This window comes from Gekko japonicus, unplaced genomic scaffold (assembly GCF_001447785.1).
Source record: "Gekko japonicus isolate JY-2015 unplaced genomic scaffold, Gekko_japonicus_V1.1 scaffold152, whole genome shotgun sequence".
Taxonomy (NCBI): Eukaryota; Metazoa; Chordata; class Lepidosauria; order Squamata; family Gekkonidae; genus Gekko; species Gekko japonicus.
In genome coordinates, this window is record NW_015168050.1 from 1,055,480 (window position 1) to 1,076,651 (window position 21,172).

General features: G+C 44.8%; 1 protein-coding gene across 2 annotated transcripts in view; it reads left to right on the forward strand.

The window, feature by feature from the left end:
* The window catches only part of SEPT9 (septin 9), a 326,641-nt gene that overhangs the window by 68,481 nt on the left and 236,988 nt on the right, over positions 1-21,172 (forward strand). For both annotated transcript variants that reach the window (XM_015414345.1, XM_015414344.1), the window contains exon 2: positions 604-660. In XM_015414345.1, the coding sequence (XP_015269831.1) occupies positions 604-660 (57 nt within the window). The remainder of the gene's footprint in view (positions 1-603; positions 661-21,172) is intronic.

Genomic DNA, 21,172 nt, shown 5'->3' on the forward strand with positions numbered 1-21,172 from the left:
AAACGATGAGCTACAAAGGGCTTTACAATCTGCCAACCAATATCTTCTGGTCGTTCCCATCCCCAGGGATGTCCTTCTTACCTCGACTAGGGCCAGGGCCTTCTCAGCCCTGGCCTCTACCTGGTGGAATGAGCTCCCATATGAGATCAGGGCCCTGCAGGACCTTTTACAGTTCCCCAGGGCCTGCATGGCAGAGCTCTTCCGCCAGGCTTTTTGTTAGGGCAGTGGATGTACCCCCTCTCTACTAGGTCTCCCCTCAGTGGGTCAGATCTGCATCACCATCTAAGGACCTAAACTTGAAATAGATTGCATCTATGAGGTTTTTAATTATGATTTGTACCAGAGGAATGTTGTATTCTATTGGGGTTTGTTTTTAATTCTTTGTATATTGTACATTGGTTATTATGTTTGATGGAACCTGCCCTGAGCTTGCTATGCGAGGAGGGTGGGATATAAATCCAATAATAAATAAATAAATAAAATGAGAAACTATTTTATTCATAATGTATAATTTGTTACATTCTTCTCCCCTTTAGTAGTCCTCCACCTGACATTTCCTATTATATTTTTTTAATCATCAATGTCCATTTTCTTTTGCTTTAGGAATCTCAAGGACCTCCAGCGGAAGACTCCGAAGACTTGGTAACCCAACAAGCCCAAGTAAGCTACATTAATAGATATAGTTCTCTGTGATCCTTTGCGCTTAGATATAAAGTCTATAGAGAGACCATGGGCTGTGACCTGCAAACAGACTTAACAATCCCCTAGGAGCTAAAGAAATGCAGCAAAGTTCTTGTTGACCATCATGGGAGCAACATGGCCCTCCAGATGTTGCAAGAATAATTAGCAAACATTTTACATCAGTACCAGAAGTTCTAATGTTGAAGAGTATGTTAGATATATTACAATAGAAACAATTTATGTGTCTTGTATGTGTCTGGCTGACAATTATGTGGCTGTTTACAGGTTGCAAGTGCTTATGCTATAAAATTACACTCCTAATTGTATCCTGATATCGCTGAAGCTGTTTCTCATTCAGCTAGAATGGAGGTGGGAGGGTTTTGCTTTGTAGAACAGGTGTTCCCCAGACTCATTATCACACTGTCTGTCATCAACATTTGTAGGCTTTCAGCTTTGAAGCAAGTTTATTTTGTGAAATCATATGTTTTCCAGCAGTTGGTTGGCTAAAAAAAAATCTGCAAAGTCTATCTAAGGTTGCCAGGTCTGAGTTGGAAAATACCTGGAGATTTGAGGGGTGGATCCAGGAGAGGGTGGTGTTTGGTTAGGGGAGGGGCCTCAGCATGGTGCAATGCCATAGAGTCCACCTTTCAAAGCAGCCATTTTCTCCAGGGGAACTGATCTCTGTCAGCTTGAGATCAGTTGTAAAAGTAGATCCCCAGGCCCCACCTGGAGGCTGGCAATCCTAAGTCTATCCTAGGTTGCTCTGACTAATTAGTGCTAAAGAACAATATATTGAAACCCTGCCAGGAGATTAGATGTGTTTCTTAAACTGAGATGTATGGTCATGTAACTGATTTATGACCCGTTACATCAGTCATGTCAGTTGAAGTGTATAAGTTCTTTGTCACGTGACTTAGGTTCACTGGGGTTAGCTAGGTTCAGAAGGGCACATCATACTCTTCACTTTCTCCTGGACATTGTTGGAAGGAAAGAGCTGAATTCCCCACTGCTTCTGTTTCTGAGACATTCTTGCTGTTTCTATGTGTGGTAAGTGTCTTCTACATGGGTAGGTGTATCTATCCGACATTTCACCTGGGCCTGTATATATTTAAGAACAACTCTGTAGTCCTCGTGGTTGTAATGAGAAATTTGCAAATGCATGAAGTAGCATTTAAGAAACTGAGGAAATAAAGAATTCGTGCAAGATTTTCAGTTGCACAGGGCAGGATATCTGCAAATCAGCCTGCCTTTTTAATTTTCCCCTCAATCCCTACCATCCATTCCAATACTCTTGTACCTCACAGGGTGTGTATTGTGGGTAGGGGAGGGGAGGGGAAAGGAGTTTGTAAGCTGCTCTGAGATGCCGTGTGAAGGGCACAGTATAAATCCAATCTCTTCTTTTTCTTCTATTCCAAAAAGGTGGATGTAAGGCAAATTTCCCTCTAAGGTGCATGATCATAAATTTGCCCACTGATTTTTACACCGCTGCACAGAGATTTTTTTTCTCAGTACAAGGGTTCCTTTTTCTCTAGTGGTGACCCCACCCTCCCACTCAGGTGGCGCCTGTGGGCCCTAAAAGGGGGGCACTGGTGCCCAGCAGCCCTACTTCCACCATGTGGCCATTGTCCAGCTGCCTTGCCCCACCGCTGGCTCAGCTCCTGGCCTCATCGTGGGAGGCCCAGGAATCAATCAAGATGAGGGTGAGGGGTGGGGTTATGGCTGCCTGCAAGACTGCTCCAGGTGAGGTCAGACTCAGCAAGAGAGGTGCTCATCTCTGAGACCCTACCATGTCAGTATGTGTGTCTGAGCTTGGATGCCTGGCTGCCCTGGATTGTATGGATGTATTGTGGGGTTGTAGGGCAACTGTGGCATAATGGAGAGGGCCCTGGCCCTGGCTCTGCTCCCTTTCCACCCCCTCCTTGCCATGGCCTCCACCCACAGCCCCTCTCCTGTCTTGGGTATGTATTTGTAATATGTAGGAAGCTTAGTGGCCAGTTATCTGTGTAACTGCTAAGATGCCTATGTATAATTCTTTTGCCTTGTAAAATAACAAGAATGTGCAACTCCATTATATGCAGCAATCTCATGATTGACAGTTTCTAACTTCTCTACATTTAACAGAACTGATTTTTTAATTTCTGGTTTTTTAAGCCTGTCAGATACCCAGACTTCACCAGTGAATACATAATCACTCATCTGTATAGCTTCTTTTAAGTTTTAGATATTTGTTGTGCAAGGTTTTGGATGTACAGGGCCTGTTTATTGCTGTTCTCAAATGACCTCAGTTTTGTGGCACAAGCCTTTCATCAGCTTGCATTATCGCTTTGTAGACTAAATGATCTAAAGTATTTTTACAGGGTAGCAACCTGGTTCTTACAAAGTGAAAACAACTCTCCCTCAGTCTTGGAATGTATTGTACTTCTAGCCAATGCATTGAATGTTCTATTCAAGCCTTTTTATAATTGAATAGTTTTCTATTATTTTTTAGCTACAACGCTGTCTTAAACATTTTGACAATTCTCATATAGGTCTTTCTGATCATTTCAAAACTTTATTTGATTACTCTCCTGAATCCGTAAATGTTTTTAGATTGCTTTTTTAGCTGTAATGCCACAGAAGACAAATGTCAAGCAGTAATGAAGGTACAAGTGTTGAACCAATGGGCATTTGTAGAGTGTATGTGATGCTGAGAGATACTGCCTCAGTGCATAAGATAGTCTGGGCCATGGAGACTTGCAGTCAAACAGTTTATCCTGGGCTTTCAGCCAAGAAACTTAGGCTATGTGGCATGTTGTTGAGTCTCAGCAAGACTCTGACTAATTTACACAATAGTCAAATGTAGGCTCACTCACAACAAAATGTACGCTCGCTCATGAAGTAGAACTTTTGCTCACAAGATTCAACAGCTTAGAGGGAACATTGGCATGAAACTGGGTTTGGGAGTCCTTGAGTTTGGGGGTGTTAAATACTGGGTTCCATGGATGGTCTGACCCCAAGCCTAGTGATCAGCTCTCTGGTAGATCAGTCTCTGGTAGAAACAGTCCTGGAATGTTCCAGTCCCAATACATAACAGGGGGTCTTTCCACTGGGACTGAAGGAGGCAGTGTTTGTCCTGCTCTTAAAAAAGACCAACTTTAGATCCTATAAATCTAGTCAATTACTGCCCAGTCTCAAATCTTCTGTTTCTGGGTAAGGTAATTGAGAGATCAGTAGCAGAACAGCTCCAGAAATTCCTGGATGACACATCAGTGTTGGATCCATTTCAATCTGGCTTCTGCCCCGGCCACAGGATGGAGACAGTCCTGGTGGCCCTCAATGACTATCTCCTCAGGCAGCTGGATCGAGGTGGATTAGAATTGCTGAAATTACTTGGCCTTACAGTGGTGTTCAACACAGTTGATTATGATCTACTGACCCACCACCTCGCCGACACTGGAGTCTGCAGGGTAGCCTTGCAATGATTTACCTCATTCCTCCATGGTCTGGGACAAAGGGTGGCACTGGGAGGGAAAGTGTCCCCGAGATACCCACTGGTATATGGGGTCCCTCAGGGGGCACTTCTCTCCCCAATGTTGTTTAACATCTATATGTGCCCCCTCGCCCAGCTGGCCTCTATCAGTGTGCCTCCAGAAGAGTGCTATACTCAGGAAGTAAGAACCTCCTGGTGGTTCCCTGGTCCAAGAAAGATCCAGCTGTCCTCAACCAGGGCCAGGGCTTTTTTGGCCCTGGCCCCTGCCTGGTAGAACTCTCTGACAGAGAACATCTGTGCCCTGTGGGATTTGTTACCTTTCCACAGGGCGTGTAAGGCAAATATGTTCTACCAGGCATTTGGTTGAGGACAGCAACAGGACAACACATAGTGTTGAATATGAGACTCGAGGCAGCAGGTGAACAGTGATAACAGCTTTCTTCAACAAGTTAGAAGAAATCAGAACAAGACAAACAACAGAGCAACAGGCTCCTTTTTAAACAGTCCGGGCTTGGCAAGCCATGCCCCCATGTCAGATAACATCCAATCAGATATTTTAAATAAAGACCAATCAGTTTGCTTCCCTCCAGAACTTCTCTGGTTCTAATAGGTTGGTTTTCAATACCTTACATCAGACTCAAGCTCTATATACATTCATTCCATTCCATACATAACAATCCTTCCCCCTAAGATGAGACAGCCCTTGAGCAGACGTAGTCCTTTAAGTATGCTGGACGCTGCTTAACCTGTTGGGGTTGTCTTACCATTTCTGTTTGTGGGGGTGGAGGAGGAGCTTTGGGCTCCCTGTTAGTGGGTTCACCCTGATTCCTAATGGGACTGAGTGTCCGTGGCCTGTTTCCATAGTCGTGGCTCTGCTCACCCTTGACTATGCCTGGGGATTCCATTGCTTGGAAGTCCTCAGCCTGTTCGGAGTTCGGAGACTCTACTTGACTGTCCGTGTCAGTTACCTCGGCCACCTGGGGAAAGGAATCAGGGTCTGAATCAGCCCACTGTTTGCGCAATTGGTCAACATGGCACTTCATTACACGACCATCAGCAATTCGCACTGAGTAATGGCGAGACCCCAAAACATGAGTCACAGTGGCAGGTAACCATTTGTGCCCACTTCCATAGTTCCGTGCATTCACAGCTTCTCCCTTGACAAAAACCCATGGCTGGTCCGGGGACTCACTGTGTGGCGGCCGGGTTGTTGTTAAGTCAGGGTGCATGCGATCCAGCAGTGTAGTCAAGCACCAACCCATAAGCATTTCTGCTGGGCTCCACCCCGTCACTGAGTGCGGCGTGACGTCCTGGTGCAGGAGGAACGATGCCACCTTTTGGCTCCAGTTCCCCTGCACCAGGCGGCTGAGGGCTTCCTTTGTGGTCTGCACCATTCTTTCGGCCTGCCCGTTAGTTGCCGGGTGGAATGGTGCAGACGTGCTGTCCTGTATCAAGTTTGCCGCCAAGAAGTCCTGGAACTCCGAGGCGGTAAAACAGGTTCCGTTATCGGACACGAGAGTGTCCGGCAACCCATGAGTAGCAAAAATGGGGCGCAGCACATTGATTACAATTAGGGACATCATTTTTGACATTGGAACCAGATGCTTTGCAAGAACTGTCAAAACTGAGTTTAGATTTGCAAGAGAAAAATATCGATCTGTACAAAGCCCACAGCAAGAATGTGAGTCTTGTTGATGTTTGTGGGAATAGAGAGAACAAACCAAGTGTTAAAACAATTTTTGAGATGTTTTATAAACCATCAGCAAAATGATTGGGTAACAACTTGGTGCACAGCTCAGTAGGCATGTCCCCATTTAAAGCAGTGCACGGATACGAAGGGGGAGCCCTCTCCACTTTGGACCCCGAGGACCTGAGGCCGGGGGATGCCCAGACGTGGTGGACTAAAGTGACCCAAGGATGGTCAACCCTCCAGCAGACTCTAACCAAAGCAAAAGAGGATTACAAGTGTTACGCTACCAGAATGCTTAGGGCATGGAAAAATACTCTGCTCCAACCTCTCACATCCAGGTGGTACAAAGTTAATTGTAAAGAATGTGCTTGATGGTCAACAACAGAACACTCTTATCACTCCCAGCTGAAAGCAATTTTGCAAGGTCACTAAAAGCTTGCCGATTATCTCTGTATCCGGGCAGAAGATTCACTTGTTTGTCGATGAGGGCAGTTTTATTGCAGGCCCTAAATCCAGATGTGAACTCCTAGGTCATGAAAACAATTACACTTAGACAAACAATTTAAGAGAACCTAAACTATGGATTAAACAGACAGTTGGCAATTACGAAAGCATTTTCTTTACAGGTCCAGGGATGCGGCTACTTACAAAAGTGTGGGTGGCTCCTGAGCCTGGGCAGGGCAGGAGGTGGTTGGCCATCCCAGGGAATATCCCCAGTGAGTTTGACACCTCTAGCTCACACAGTGTCCCACCTGAAATTTCACTCAGGGGTGGCCTGTGACCAGAGGAAACTTGTGCTTGTGCCTGTGGTCCAGGCATGGCCAATTATTTTCCCATGGCCTCCCGGCCTCATAAGAGTTGGCAGGTCTTCCTTCTTCCCTTTGTTCTGGGGCTCCATAGCAATCCCCTTTAACTTGTACCGCTGGCAGGGTGAGTACAGTGCATGGCCAGCTTCCCAGGGCAACTTGTAGCAAAGTCTTCATTTTCATGGCAGCATTTGTTCCTTGGCTCCAGAGTCCTCCAGAGCCATCCCCTTTCACTCACCCCACTGTCAGGATGATCACTGTGCATGACCCTTCTTGGGAATAGAATGTTGGCATGGCAGCAAGTTCGAGCCACCGATCCGGTTTTTGTTCTGCTCTTTCCTGTTGGGGATCAGGTGCTAGTTGGTTTAGGGCTTTGACCCATCCTCTCATTTGCCATGCTGGCAAGAAGATGGCAGTACATGGCTGATCCTTCCTGGGTATGGGACATTGGCTTTGAGTCACTGCCACATCCAGTGAGTCTTCATTGAATGTGTGTGGGTTGGGGGACCCCTTTTAGTTCCAGGGCCCCAGAACTGGCCTTTCACTCGCATCCCTGGTGATGCTCTGTGCAGCCTTTCCCAGTGCTTTGTTCAAGAGTCGGGGGGTGGGCTTCCCTTTGTGCCATGGCTCCAGAGCTATCCTCTATCATTCACAATGCTGGCAAGGTAATTACAACAGTGTGGGTGACTCCTGGGACCAGGGGGGCAAGGATTGGGATTCTGGGGAGGTCCGCTGAGAGTTTGATGCCTCTAGCTTGCACAGCATCCATTCTATACACTGCTGAAGCTGTACCGAAGTTTTCCCAAAAGCACTTCCCTGGGAAGCCATAATTTGGACCCCCTCAGTCCAACCCTCACCAAACTTGGTGGGCAGTTAGAGGAGAGTCAACTGGAGATCCCCTGCATGTTTGGAGTCTCTAGCACACTGGGGAACTGTTCTGCACCACAAACTTCATGAACTGGATCTAGATGGATAGCCATGTTAGTCTGTCTGTAGCAGTAGAAACGTAGCACCTAAAAGACTAACAAAATATGTTGCAGGGTATGAGCTTTTGTGAGTCACTGCTGTGAGTCTGAAGAAGTGAGCAGTGACTCATGAAAGCTCATACCCTGCAACATATTTTGTTAGTCTTTTAGGTGCTACTTGACTCTTGCTGTTTTTTACTGTTCCCAAAATGGTTCCGTTTGTATGAGGTCATTTTAGTTCAGGGTTTATGAGCCTGGGTTTGTGCCCATCCCTAGTCCCCACGCTGCACCAATGCTACTTTGTCTGTACTCAGTAAATAAACAGTGGCCATGTTTTTACCAAATAATTGTTGTGCTGTGTGTTTGTTTATTCCTTCCGTTGCCTCACCCACTTTCCCTCCCTGAATCCTGCAAGCAAGGAACTCTGTTTAGGATTGCACTGTAAACCCCCCCCCCAAAAAAAAAATGCTTCAGTACGAGTAACTCTCATCCAGGGTATAAGAAAACACTTGAGGCAACAGAAAACCTACAATTTAAGGGTGTCCTATTGCCTGGAAAAAATAGAATTGATGACCCACCAATCTCCCCAGTTGCATTCTATGATCAACTTAAAATTTATCTTCAGAAAAGACTGCTTAAGACACAGAACTGTTGAGGTGTGGAAGAGTTCTGGATTCTAAGATTTGGCCAGCAAACTCAAAGGGCAACATTCTCTATAGGGAAGAAGAAATATGCACATTGGCAAGAAGATTTCCGCTCAGTGAAAGAGAAGCCATTTGAGCCTTTAGAGAACATCTAACATTCAGACAAGAAATGCCCAAGGAACTGTCTCAGAGTGGGTGCACTCTTAGTACAATAGCTATTTCCCCCAGTGAGTGTGAAAGGAGATTTTCCCAGATGAACCTGATTGTCACTGCAGAAAGGTCCTCCTTGTCAGTCAAAACCATAACATCTTTATTGCTTATAAAAATTATTGGACCTCCCTTAACAATCTTTGATCCAACAAAGTATGTTAAAACATGGTTGCTTCAAGGTCATCATTCAGTGTTAGGCACCAAAAGCAAGATCTGAAAAAGAACTGAGAAAGTTGGTGGCATGTCTATGTTGTAAAAATAGTCAAAGGTCCCTGCCACATGGCAGGAAAAACACTGGCCAAAGTGCGGCTAATTAGAGCCACACCAAAATAGAGATGCCGCGGTGGGATCCCATGGATCCCCTGATCCGCGGCGCCGTTGCTCCCCGGCATGATCAGATGCCGGGGAGGAAGACGGTCGGGAGGGGGAGGCTGCCGAACTGCGCATGTCTGAGCATGCGCAGCTTGGCCAGGAGCTGGGGATGCACCGACGAAAGAACGCGCTGGCGATCCCGCGGCCGGCCTTGATGCGGCCGTCCCAGAAGAACCACCTCAGTAGGTGGTTCATTTTTGCTCCGTGTTTTGGGCGGAAGGGCCGGATCGGGGATGGGTGCGCAACGCTTCCCAGATGTTGCGGTGGGATCGCACCCGTTTGCTCTGCCCCCAATCCGTCCCTCTCCCGGCCCAAAACCTCTCGTATGACCGGGGCCAAAAGTATTTAAAATACTCAGAGTATCAATGGATCTTGCTCTATTGAAAATAAGAGATTTCTCCTTGCTTTTAAAAACCTTTATTTCTAAGGGTAGAGGTATACAGGAAAACTACAAATAAACAGAACATCTAACAGCTACATTTTCTAAGCTGCCTATAGTTCAACACTAACACAGAGATAATGGAGAATCTGTCCTTCTTCTCGACCCCTAGAAAGGAAGTCACCTGGAACAAACAACCAATCACTTATCACAACAGAAGTTACTTTTCCCGGGCTAATTTCTCATAGGCTCAATGCCAGGTATCCCTTCCAGGTCAGTCTAAACAATAGCAATACTAGGCAAACAAGTTAACCCTATAATGTCTGGATTGTCAGACCTTGTAAATACATACAGTTCCAACACCCCTTCTCAAGGTCTAACATGTAAGTCATACATACACATACAAAACATTATTCATTATTCACTTCAACGTTTGTACCAATCATATTCAACATTTTAAGTAGACGTTCAAATTTCTCTTTGGTCAGTGGCTTAGTCAGAATGTCAGCCACCATTTCTTCTGTACGACAATGCTCAATATCTATTAGCTTCTTCTGGTACAAATCTATATATCTAATAGCCAAGTTGCCCCCTCCGTGCGGATCGCTAAATCAGCACGGAGGGGGCAGCTGGGGGGCCGGGGGAGGTTTGTGCACACGTGGGCCAGTCCCCACGAGGGAGGGAGGGGGGAAGCCGGGCCTCGCCTCCGCCGCCTCCTCCTCCTCCCCGGAGCCGGCAGGCGGGGGGGGAAAAACGGCCTCCCCGCCGCCGCGGGGAGATGGGGGGGATGGAGGAGACGGAGCTCTTCTCCCCCCTCCCCCGCGAGTATCGCGGGTCCCCCCTTGTCTTTCACTAAAGCACATTTAATACCAATTGATCTACTTCTAGCTGTGGTGCTTTCTTCCTTACATATAGTAATACAAGCCTGATTATCCTTAAACATAAGTATAGAAACAGGTTCTCTTATTCCAAATTCTTTTAACATGTGAAAAATCCATTCAAGTCTACTACAGGCACTTGCTGCTGAAACACACTCCGCTTCTGCTGTAGACTGCGCCACAACAGTTTGTTTTCTACTAGTCCAGTCTATTAGTCCATCTCCATAGAAAAATAGATATCCACTTGTAGACTTGTAATTGTCCGATTCTTCTCCCCAGTTGGCGTCCATATATACGACTAGTCTGGGCCCTTCAGACGGTGCAATTTTCAGTTGTAAATCCATTGTTCCTTTCAGGTATTGCGCCAGTTTCTTTATTGCACTCCAATCATGATGATTAGGCAAACTCATTTTCCTGCATAAGATGCCAACTTCCGCTGTGATATCTGGCCTCGTGGTTTTGCTCAGGTAGAGAAGTTTTCCAACTTCTTCTCTGTATTCTCCAATGTCTCTGAGTGGTTTTCCGTTCTTTTCCTTCAGATATCCAGGTTCCATTGGTATTTAAAGAGCCAAATATCTATAAGAGACCATTCACAAAAAACAAGAGAAATCTATATCACAATTTAATCCTAACAGATGCTGAGTTTTCAAACGTATCCAGTAAGCCTCTCGCCTTGCTAACGCCTTTTGATGTCAACTAAATTATAACGATAAGTGTTAAGGCCTCCAATACAATAAATGAAAAGTCAGTACAATTGTGTCCCATTTCCACAAAGTGAAGAACAAGAGGAGATTGCAGGTGCTGCTGTCGGATACGGGACTTGTGCTCAATGATGTGTGTACGTATTGCTCGTGTGGACATACCGACGTAGAACTTGGGATTGCAACAGCGAATCAAGTATATTACTCGTTTGGTGGTGCAATTTCTAAATTGTTTATGTTTCACCACTATATTCAAAACAGGAAAGTTAATTACATTGGTTTCAATAGCTTGAGCACATACCGAACACCTGCCACAATGATAGTGACCAGCTGTAGCCAGAAGGACTTTAACCTGATGTAAGATATCTGTTCTAATTAAAGTATCCCTAATATTCTTAGTCTTTCTAAAGCCTATTAATGGTTTATCTCCACACCCTGGTAAATCACTAACCAAATGCCAATGCTTGTAAATTATTTTTTTAATATGCTTTGGAAGTATAGTCAAAAGCACAAAATATATCTATCCTTAGCAGTTAATAAACTATTTCTTGCCCTATGTTCTGCCCTGACAACGGCATTAGCTATTACTTGAGCAGGGTAATCCTGCACCAGAAATTGTCTATTCAGTTTACTCCTTTCCAATTTATAATCCTTTTGAGATGTACAATTGTGTTTAATGTGTAAAAATTGGCCAAAGGGTAGGTTCCACTTTAAATGTTGAGCATGGTAAGAGTCAAAGTGAAGATAGGAGTTCTTATCAGTGGGCTTAACATAAGATTTAACTGCTAGTCTTCTAGAATGTGTAATGTACACAATGGTGTCCAAAAATTAATCTCCACCTGGTTATACTGAGCTGTAAATTTAATAGTATAGTGTAGCTGGTCCCATCCCTAAAAGTTAAGAACAAATCATCAATAAAGTGTTTTAGAATTATAATATAATGAAAATAACGGTTGACATCAGCATTAAGGATCCAATCTTGCTCGAATTTGTACTGGCTTTTCATTTCATTCCCCAGTTTTTGTTTTTGTTGGTACTGTTGGTACTGTTACACTGAGAGGTCTTCTCTTTCTGGTTGTTTATCTTTATTGTCTGGACACATGGTAAAGAAGCCCTGGACATATTCCACCAGGCATTCAACAACTTTCACCCCATCATTAACCTGACAGTGAACCAATCTATGCAAGAAATACATTTTCTGGACAGTACTGTAAAAATACAGAATGGACGCATAGACAACACATTATACCAGAACCCTACTGACTGACAAACATACCTGATGCCTCCAGCTACCATCCTAAACATACCAAACAATCTATTGTATACATTCAGACTCTATGCTACAGCTGCATCTGCTCTAATCCTATAGACAGAAATTCTCACCTGAGGGATCTACAACAAACCTTTTTGGAACTAAAATATCCACCTGATGAAGTGAAGAAACAGATTAACAAAGCAAGAATAGTACCCAGAGAAAACATATTGCAAAACAGGCCCCAAAGAGATAATAACTGAACACCAGAACACCAATAGTGGTCACATTCAGCTCTCAACTCAAAATACTTCAACACATCATCAACAACTTACAACCTCTACTGGATAATGACAGTTCTCTTTCACAAGTACCGGGGGGGGGGGATCTTTCTTTGCACACAGACAGCCTCCTAATCTTAAAGAACTCCTCACCCACAATAATACAACATCTAATTTGAACATGGACATTGGTACCAGAGCTTTCAATAAACCAAATGCCAACTTTGCTGCCACATACACCCAGATGACACCATCAGTGGACCTAACAACAATTTCCAGGCCTTCTTGGATGATGCTTCCATTCTGGATCCCTTCCAGTCTGGCTTCTGCTTCAGCCATGGGATGGAAACCGCACTGGTCGCCCTCACAGATTACCTCTGTAGACACCTGGATCAGGGCGGGTCGGTGCTGCTGTTGCTCTTGGACTTGACAGCAGCGTTCAACATGGTCAGTTATGATCTCTCAACCCACCGCCTTGCCAATGTAGGGATATGGGGGACTGCTCTTCAATGGCTTTCCTCCTTTCTCCTTGGTCAGGGACAGAGGGTGGTACTCGGGGACAGAGTGTCTCTGTGATACCTGCTGGAATGCAAACTGTCACAGGGGGCAATTCTCTCTTTGATGTTGTTTAACAACAACCCCCACCACCACCCAGTTAGTCCAGGGGGTTCGGCTGGGTTGTCACCAATATGCTGATGACACCCAGCTCTATCTGCTGATGGATGGCCAGCCAGATTCCACCCCAGATTATCTGAACAGTGCATTGGGAGCTGTGGCTGTTTGGTTACAGCAGAGCCAGTTGAGATTAAATCCAATGAAGACAGAGGTCCTGTATCTGAGTTGTGGGGGTTTGGGATCGGGAATTCAGCTCCTGACACTTGGTGGGGTGCCTTTGATGCCAGCGCTGAAAGTGTGGAGCCTGGGGTGATCCTGGAAGCCTCACTTTCAATGGAGGCCCAGGTCACTGCTGCTGCCAGGTCTGCCTTTTATCATCTGCAGCAGGTCAGGCAACTTGTTCCCTATCTCTCCTCTTGGGACTTAGCTACAGTGATCCACACAACAATAACTTCCAGGCTGGATTACTGTAACTCGCACTACACGGGGCTGCCCTTGAATCTGACCCAGAAACTCCAGCTGGTGCAGAATGCAGCGGCGTGCTTGCTGATGGCGTTGTCTGTGTGGCTGCAAATTCAGCCAGTGCTACACCAACTGCACTGGCTACCAGTTGAATACTGGATCTGCTTCAAGGTTATGGTGTTGACCTTTAAAGCCCTGTGTGGCCTGGGACCAGCATACCTTCAGGACTGTCTCTCCCCATATATGCCCCAGAGGGCCTTGTGCTCTGCTGAACATCACCTACTGGTAGCCCCTGGCCTGAAAGACATCTGTTTAGCCTCAATCAGGAGCAGGGCCTTTTCTGCCCTGGCCCCCGCCTGGTGGAACACACTCCCAATTCCACAGGACCTGTAAAGCAGAGCTGTTCTACCAGGTCTTTGGTTGAGATGGCAGATTTTTTTTTTACCATCTCGGCCTCCCCTGCCCATAGTAGGCCTACTATCCTACAACACCTAACAAGAAGAGTATTAGGCTACTCTGGACTGATGTTATTTTCTGCTGCCATTCTGTTTTTATTTAATTGATTTTTAATTGTATATTTATTGTTTTATCCCTGTTGTGAGCCAACCTGAGGCCATCATGGGAAGTGCAATAAATAAATAAATAAATAACATCAACTATACCATCTCAGGCACATTCACTTGCTCATCTTCTAACACTGTATATGTCATTAAATGCCAACAATGCTTTTCCGCTCCCTGCATAGGAAAACAGGTCAACCCCTACACCAAAGGATAAATGGACACAAATCTGGCATCAAGAATCACAAAACAGAGAAACCTGTAGGAGAACATTTCAACCTCCCAGGGCACTCAGTGGGTAACCTCAAAGTAGCTGTTTTATTGCAAAGGAATTTCAGAAACAGACTGGAATGGGATATTGATGAATTACAAGTAATTACAATAGTCAGGACAATGGAATCTCCCAGGGCTTAAAAGACATATCAGGTTCTTATCTCAGTACACATGCTAAGTCACTCAGTTCTTGCTTATACTTCGAATTAAATTTTGTTGGTTTGAGAGATGCCACTGGACTCAAACTTAGTTCTCATATCTGTTAGCTCTTTTATTATCTGTATGCTAATTTTACCAACTGCTTTAATCCAATATTAGCTATACTTATTGCTCAGTGTCAGACCCCTGGAGAAATCAGTTCTCAACAACAATCATTCCAAAGGATGTAAAGTTTATTGAGACATTGATAGGATCCAGACTCTAGATGTTCTGTGTTAGAACTAGGGAAAAGCACGTGAAGCAAGCAATTATACCTAAACCAAGCAGGACCCTAATGGCCCAGGGCCAATCACACCTAAGCATAAGGCCCGCCAAAATAACAGTCTATAGTTCCCAGGGGAAAGAAGACACCAGGCTCTGCTGGGGCTCAAGGTTACTTGCCTAGGTTGACTAAGATAACAAGAATAACATAGAAGAAGCTAAAAGCAAAAGTAGACATTCTTCTCACTCCCCTCTGTCTCCAAGGCAACCAAGCAACCACGAGGTTGACATTCAGTTACTTATGGATCTTGACTCTAATTAGACCTTCCTGGCAACTAACCCCCACCACTCTCTCTAGCTATATGTAATGGTTAAGGAAGTCTTGTATGTGAAGAAGTGTGCATGCACACAAAAGCTCATGCCCAGAATTAAACTTTGTTGGTCTTAAAGGTGCCACTGGACTCAAACTTTGTTCTGTTGCTTTAGACCAACAGGACTACCCACCTGAATCTTCTAGGAAAGTGTTCATAGGCTGCGGTCACACGGAGCATTAGCCACGCTACAGAGATGGAAGATAGGCGGATTTTCCAGGCACGATCAAACCGCAACATCTGGGAAACGTAGAGCTCCCATGGTGAACCCGAGGTTTCCCGACGAAGATGTGCCGTAAAAAACTAGTACCTCTGAGGTACTAGTTTTTGGAAACTGTGGGGCAAGGGCGGCCGTCTGATCACGTTTCTGGTGGTAGCTTGTGGCATCCGGCGTCTGCCCATGTGCCATCGCGAAAAGGTGTTTTTTTCCAAGTCTCCACGGGATGGACACAAGCACCCAACGGCGCATGCACACACTTCGGTTAAAAAAAACACCACACCCCCCGCCGTGCCGCTTCTTTGCCGCACCACAGGATTGACGTATGATCAGCACCTCCCCCCAAACCACAGGATGTCAGCAGGACGTTTGACCCGGCGGCCACGCAGTAGTTCGCTCCGGGGCAAACAGCCATGCCTCCCCCCCGCGATATCCGGCCCGTGTGACCGGGGCCATAGTAAGCCTTTTGGGGAGGTCCATCTGCATAACTAAGCACTGAAATGTTCTGTGCTTAGGAGAGAGCTGACTCAACTCCTGTCATTTTCCTTCTGCCAGTCTTTTATCAGCATTGAGGCTTTGGGAGCATCTGTAGAGAGCAGCCCCACTTCCAAAAATACTGAGGGTGGAGGCATTTGTTCACAGTGCTCCCTGTCTTTCTTGGCTCTGCTATTGGTTTTATTTCGGGTTGCCAGGTCCTACCTTCATGCTGGTGGGGGGCTTGGGGGCTGTTGTTCCTGGAGGGGGTGGGGATGTCACACAACATCTTCAATGCCATAATGCCATGCAAAAGTGACATCATCATGTTGGGGACGTTGCGTGACAACACTCTGCTTTTTGGGCAAAACTCTATGGTGAAATTGCCCCCAAACAATAGAGTTTTGCCAAAAAAGCAGAGCAGCACCATGCGGTAGACAGAATGCTCTGAAAAGCGGGGCATCCCCTGCCCTGGCTTGGGGAATGGGAAACCTATTTCATTGCCTGCCAGTGCCACACAGCAAGCTTTCCATCCTAATAGAGTTCTAGCAGCAATTTAATTATGCAAGATAAAGTGTCGGGGTTAGGATCGACTTTCTTGACCCTTTTCCAGATGGCTGAAAAATGACCAAGAAGGAATATGCATTTGATGGAGGAAGAAGATTGTGAGTTCAGAAAAAAAATTGAGTTCACAAAACCTTCCAACATTTTTATTTTGTCCTATATTATCTTTTGCCCACACTGCTGACTATTGGGTTTATTTTCATAAATTCTAGTAAACAGAACTTCCTTTGCTTCAGAGAGTCAAGAGTTAATTGGAAGGGTCTGAAATAAGATAAGTGGTATTGTTGGGTGAGTGTACAGGGAGAGAGAATCTAGGTTAAAATATAACTGGGATACAGACCATAATTTGGTTCAAGAATGTTACATTCTGCTGCTGCCAGCTTTTTTTGTAGAAGAATTCTGACGCAATTACCAACCTCTGTGCTACTTACCAGATTATGCAAAAATACTGACTGTCACTGTACAATTCCTAGTACCAAAAAATGTACATGAGCAGCACTGCTACAGGCACTGATGGTGTACATTCTCATGGATAAGGTCCACCAATTTCAGTGGGATTTGACTGGAACAACTCTGCAGAGGATTGTACTAAGAAATTGCTTGAAATATAAAGAGAGGCTGCAGTCACACAGAGCATTAGGCACGCTAGAGAGACGGAAGATAGGCGGATTTTCCGGGCACGATCTCACCGCCACATCTGGGAAGCGTAGAGCTCCTGTGGCTCACCCGAGGCTTCACTCCGAAGATGTGCTGTAAAAAACTAGTACCTCCGAGGTACTAGTTTCCGGAAACTGCGGGGCAAGGGCGGGCGTCTGATCACGTTTCCGGTGGTAGTTCCGGCGCCCACCCATGTCCCCTCGCAAAAAGGTGGGTTTTTTCCAAGTCTCCACGGATGCGCACAAGCACCCAACGGAGCATGCACACACTTCAGTTTAAAAAAAGAAATCCCGTTTGACCCGCCCCCTTCTTTGCCGCACCGCAGGATTGTCCTGTGATCGGCACCTCCCCCCTAACCACGGAACCTCCATGGGACCTCCACAGGAGGTCTGATCGCGCAACCGCGCATTATTTTGCCCCGGGGCAAACAGCCACGCTTCCCCCCTGCATTTTCTGGCCCGTGTGACCGAAACCAGAGAAAGGCTGAAATTATTTGGGCTGCATTACAATGTAATTTGATTTTTAGAGCAAGATAAATTGAAAGAAATAGGAGCATGCTAGTCATGAATATGTTAGCTGGGATTCAGGTGAATATGTTGGCAACTTTAAAAGATTTTAAAAGGTCTCAAAAACAAGACAAGGGAGCAAATGCTCAGTCCTGTTGTCAAAGAAAACTGAAGGTTTAAGTGTATAAGGGTTCAAGCTATAGACTAACTGAAAGAGACAAGGAAGTTTGTGAGCCCCTGAGTGCTACAGGCTGAAGTTTCCCATAGAAAGGAAGTATAGAAAAGCCAGGATGAGAAGTGGCGTGATATAGTATGGGATGTATGCCAACAGGGCAGACTAGGAGGTCAGCTACTCAAGACACTAGGAGTTCTGTGAAAAGAGCTCCCAGTGTTTTCTGTCTTTAAAAAGCTGGCACAAAAGGGCCAAATTCTGATCAGGTGCAAAGGAAGGGGATTTAAATCTCCTCCTATATGCCTTTTTCCTGACCTGGGCCAACCTCAGGCAGCTGCTAGGCCCATTGTGCCAAACATGTTCTGATCCAAAAATTTTCACAATTATGTTTTCAATAGTAAATGTATGGCCATTTGTCATGTTTATCTGGGTGCTTACTGAATATTACCTGGGGCCTGACAGATAAAGAATAACACCCTTCCCAAAACCCACATTATTTTGTGGCATTTTTACTTTTATTTCAGTGCTTCAGGAGCACTTTTTATAGCCCTCCAATGTGAGAATACACATTAAAAGAAAAAGCAACCACTGGCAAAGCTACCTGTTCTTCTCACCACTTGCACATCAATATCCAGCCATTTTACAAATGTACTTTTCATATTTCTGATGTCTGTGTTATTTTCCTCCAATGAATCAGTGTGTGTCTACCTTGCCTTTTAAAATAAAAAGGTAGTTCCCATGCATCTCCCGCACCCTAAATTATCACCTATGGACAGGATGTTGTACAACTGAGATTTTAATTAGAACTGTCATGGGAGACTATCATGAAAATTATAGACCACATTCATAGCTCATCTGAATTAACTCTATTGAAGTTTATAGCTTTGAGTGGAAGCTTGGAAGAGCTTCCAGTAAGCTTAGCAGGGGTTGCAAATTTGTAACATTTGATTTGGGTTAAAGATTGTGTAAGCAGTTCAGCAGTGGAACAATCTGCATGTAAAGTCTATGAAATCCTCCTCCATTGTTTCCAAGATGGGCATCTACTGAGATTGCTTAGGTATGCCCCGTTTCAAGACAGGAAGTTAAACTAAATGATTTATTGGCACTGTAATCCTAAACAGAGTTATATCCTCCTAAACTCACTGACTGAAAGGGTATAACTGTTCAACATTGCACTGTAGGTTCCATATAATGGTATTAAACAAAGATGGGTTGCTTTTCACAATGTAAAGAACAATGACATTTAGTTGTGTCTGATGAATATTTTGGTGTCCTTTTAGATTACCTTTTGCCCAAACACAGTGCACCAGCTGAAAGATACACAAATATATTATCAGAATACCAACCAATATGTATCTTTTTTGGAATGCAACAGCCTTGGGAGTAAGGCAACTGTACTGGGAAGATAGCCTAGGAGTGCAACTAAAGCTCATATTAGTCAGAAAGTGTTGCCGTAAGAAGCCTCATTATCCAGGACGGAGTGGTGACTTATTTGGCAGCAAGGGGCACTGAAAGGTACTGTAAAGACGATTCTGCTAAAACTGAATTATGTGTAGGGGAAGCTGTTCAGTCTCTCTATTTTATAGTCTACCATCACTGGAAGGTGTCTTCCTTGGTATGGTGGAGAGAAAGATTGTTGATTCAAACTATGAATGAAGATTGTAGTGCCAGTTTGAGAGTAATGCTCTGTTTCTTTAAGCCATTGTAGGTATGTGGTATGTAGAAGTAATTCAACACTTTCTTTTATGGGTGCCTTCTTATCAGGAAGTACATTTGGCTTCCATGTAATCTACAGTCTTTTCAACACCTACTCTTTGGAATAGCTTCCCAGAAGAGGTGCAAAGAGTCCCTTCATTGTCAGATTCCACAAGCTCTGCAAAGCAGTTCTACTTCAGCAAACCTTTGGATAAATTCTGGAGATCAGTGGCCTTTTTTCTATGGCAAACCCCCTGAGATTATTGACTTTTTTCTGGGGCAAATGGCTGTGATTTGTTGGATTGATTACATGTTTTCCTGACCACTGTTTAGGAAAATGAGTGGGGTTAAATGGTTTATGTATTCTTGTATTGTAATGATTGACTTTATGTTTGTTTGTAAACTGCCTCAGAAGAAAAAGAGATGGGTATAATTTTACAAGTGAAATAAACTGAGCATAAAAAGAGATGTCCTTGAATATTTTCAATTTACTTTGTGGCAGAGGTGGACAGTAGGTAGATTGTCCACTGGTGAATTATTGCCCATAATCTTGTATGGTCATTCTTATGTTCTTAGGTAAGAGTGCACATTGAGGGTAATGTAACACAGATTACTTGTGCCACATGTATTAAGAGATCTTAAGTATGTATTTCTTGTTTTGTAAATTTAAAACATGTTGATCAACCAGAAGAATTCTAGCAAAAAAAAAAGACCACACAAGAATGTAGTCAGTGTTGCAGGGCTAGTTTACAGTGATGCATTGCTTGGTTTTAAGAGCTTTCAGAACAATGGACAATCTAGCACCAGTTTTCCAGAGTTCTTAAGTCTTCCTTAGTTCTGTAGCCTGGGGAAACATGATTGGAAGTGACAGGGGTTGGATTTGGGGACAGGGACCAGTGGATGAAGAACATTTTAGCAAGGAGCCATGGTCTCTGCTTGCAATAGCTAAAAGCTTACCAGCAATAAGTTACAGAAGTCTTCTTAATTAATTAATTAAGTAATGTTTCCATGACAAGAATTATAAACAGTGAGCATCAGACACTAAAAGAGAAGCCTAAGGTTTACTACCTGAATTATGTGGTTATGATCTATAGTCAATTTGGTTAGTACCACTTCCACAGAATCTGTTAGACTATGGAATACTATTAAACCTTCCCAACAACACCGCTAATGGCAAGGCATTTAGACACACACAAGTGGAGACCCGCAAGAAACTTGCGGAATGGTTATCCTGTTCCTCACACCTTTGCTTCCTCCTGTCTCCCTCTACCTCTCTCACACTACCCTTCTGCCCCCCCTTTTCTTTTTCTCCTCTAGCTATGGCATTATACTGATCTGTAGTTCCTTCCCTCCTCCAATCCCACCCTCCCCAGGCTCCACCCCACAAATGTCCAGGAATTTCCCAAACTGGAGTTGGCAACACAATTTCCTTCCCACCCAACAGCCAACCTACCTTTATCTGCCTCTCTGTCTGCAACTTTCCATCTCCACACCCCTCCCCCGCAGCCTCTATCTAGGAAAATTACTGTTTTTCTCCACAGTGGGGACCAAAACAGCTTACATTATTCTCTCCTACTTGTTATCTGCACAACAACCCAGCTTTCATAGGGTGGCTGCTGATGCAGTAGCAAGCAGCTGGGCCTACTTGAGTCATGCAAATCAGGTGGTATCAAGTCACCCAGAGGGTGCTGCCGAGGGATGCCAGCCTCCAGGTGGGACCTGGGGATCCCCTGTAATTCCTGCTCATCTCCAGATTACAGAGATGGATGCTTTGGAGGGTGGACTCTGTGACATTATACCCCATTGAGGTCCCTGTCCTCCCCAGGCTCCACCCCCAAATCTCCAGGAGTTTCCCAGC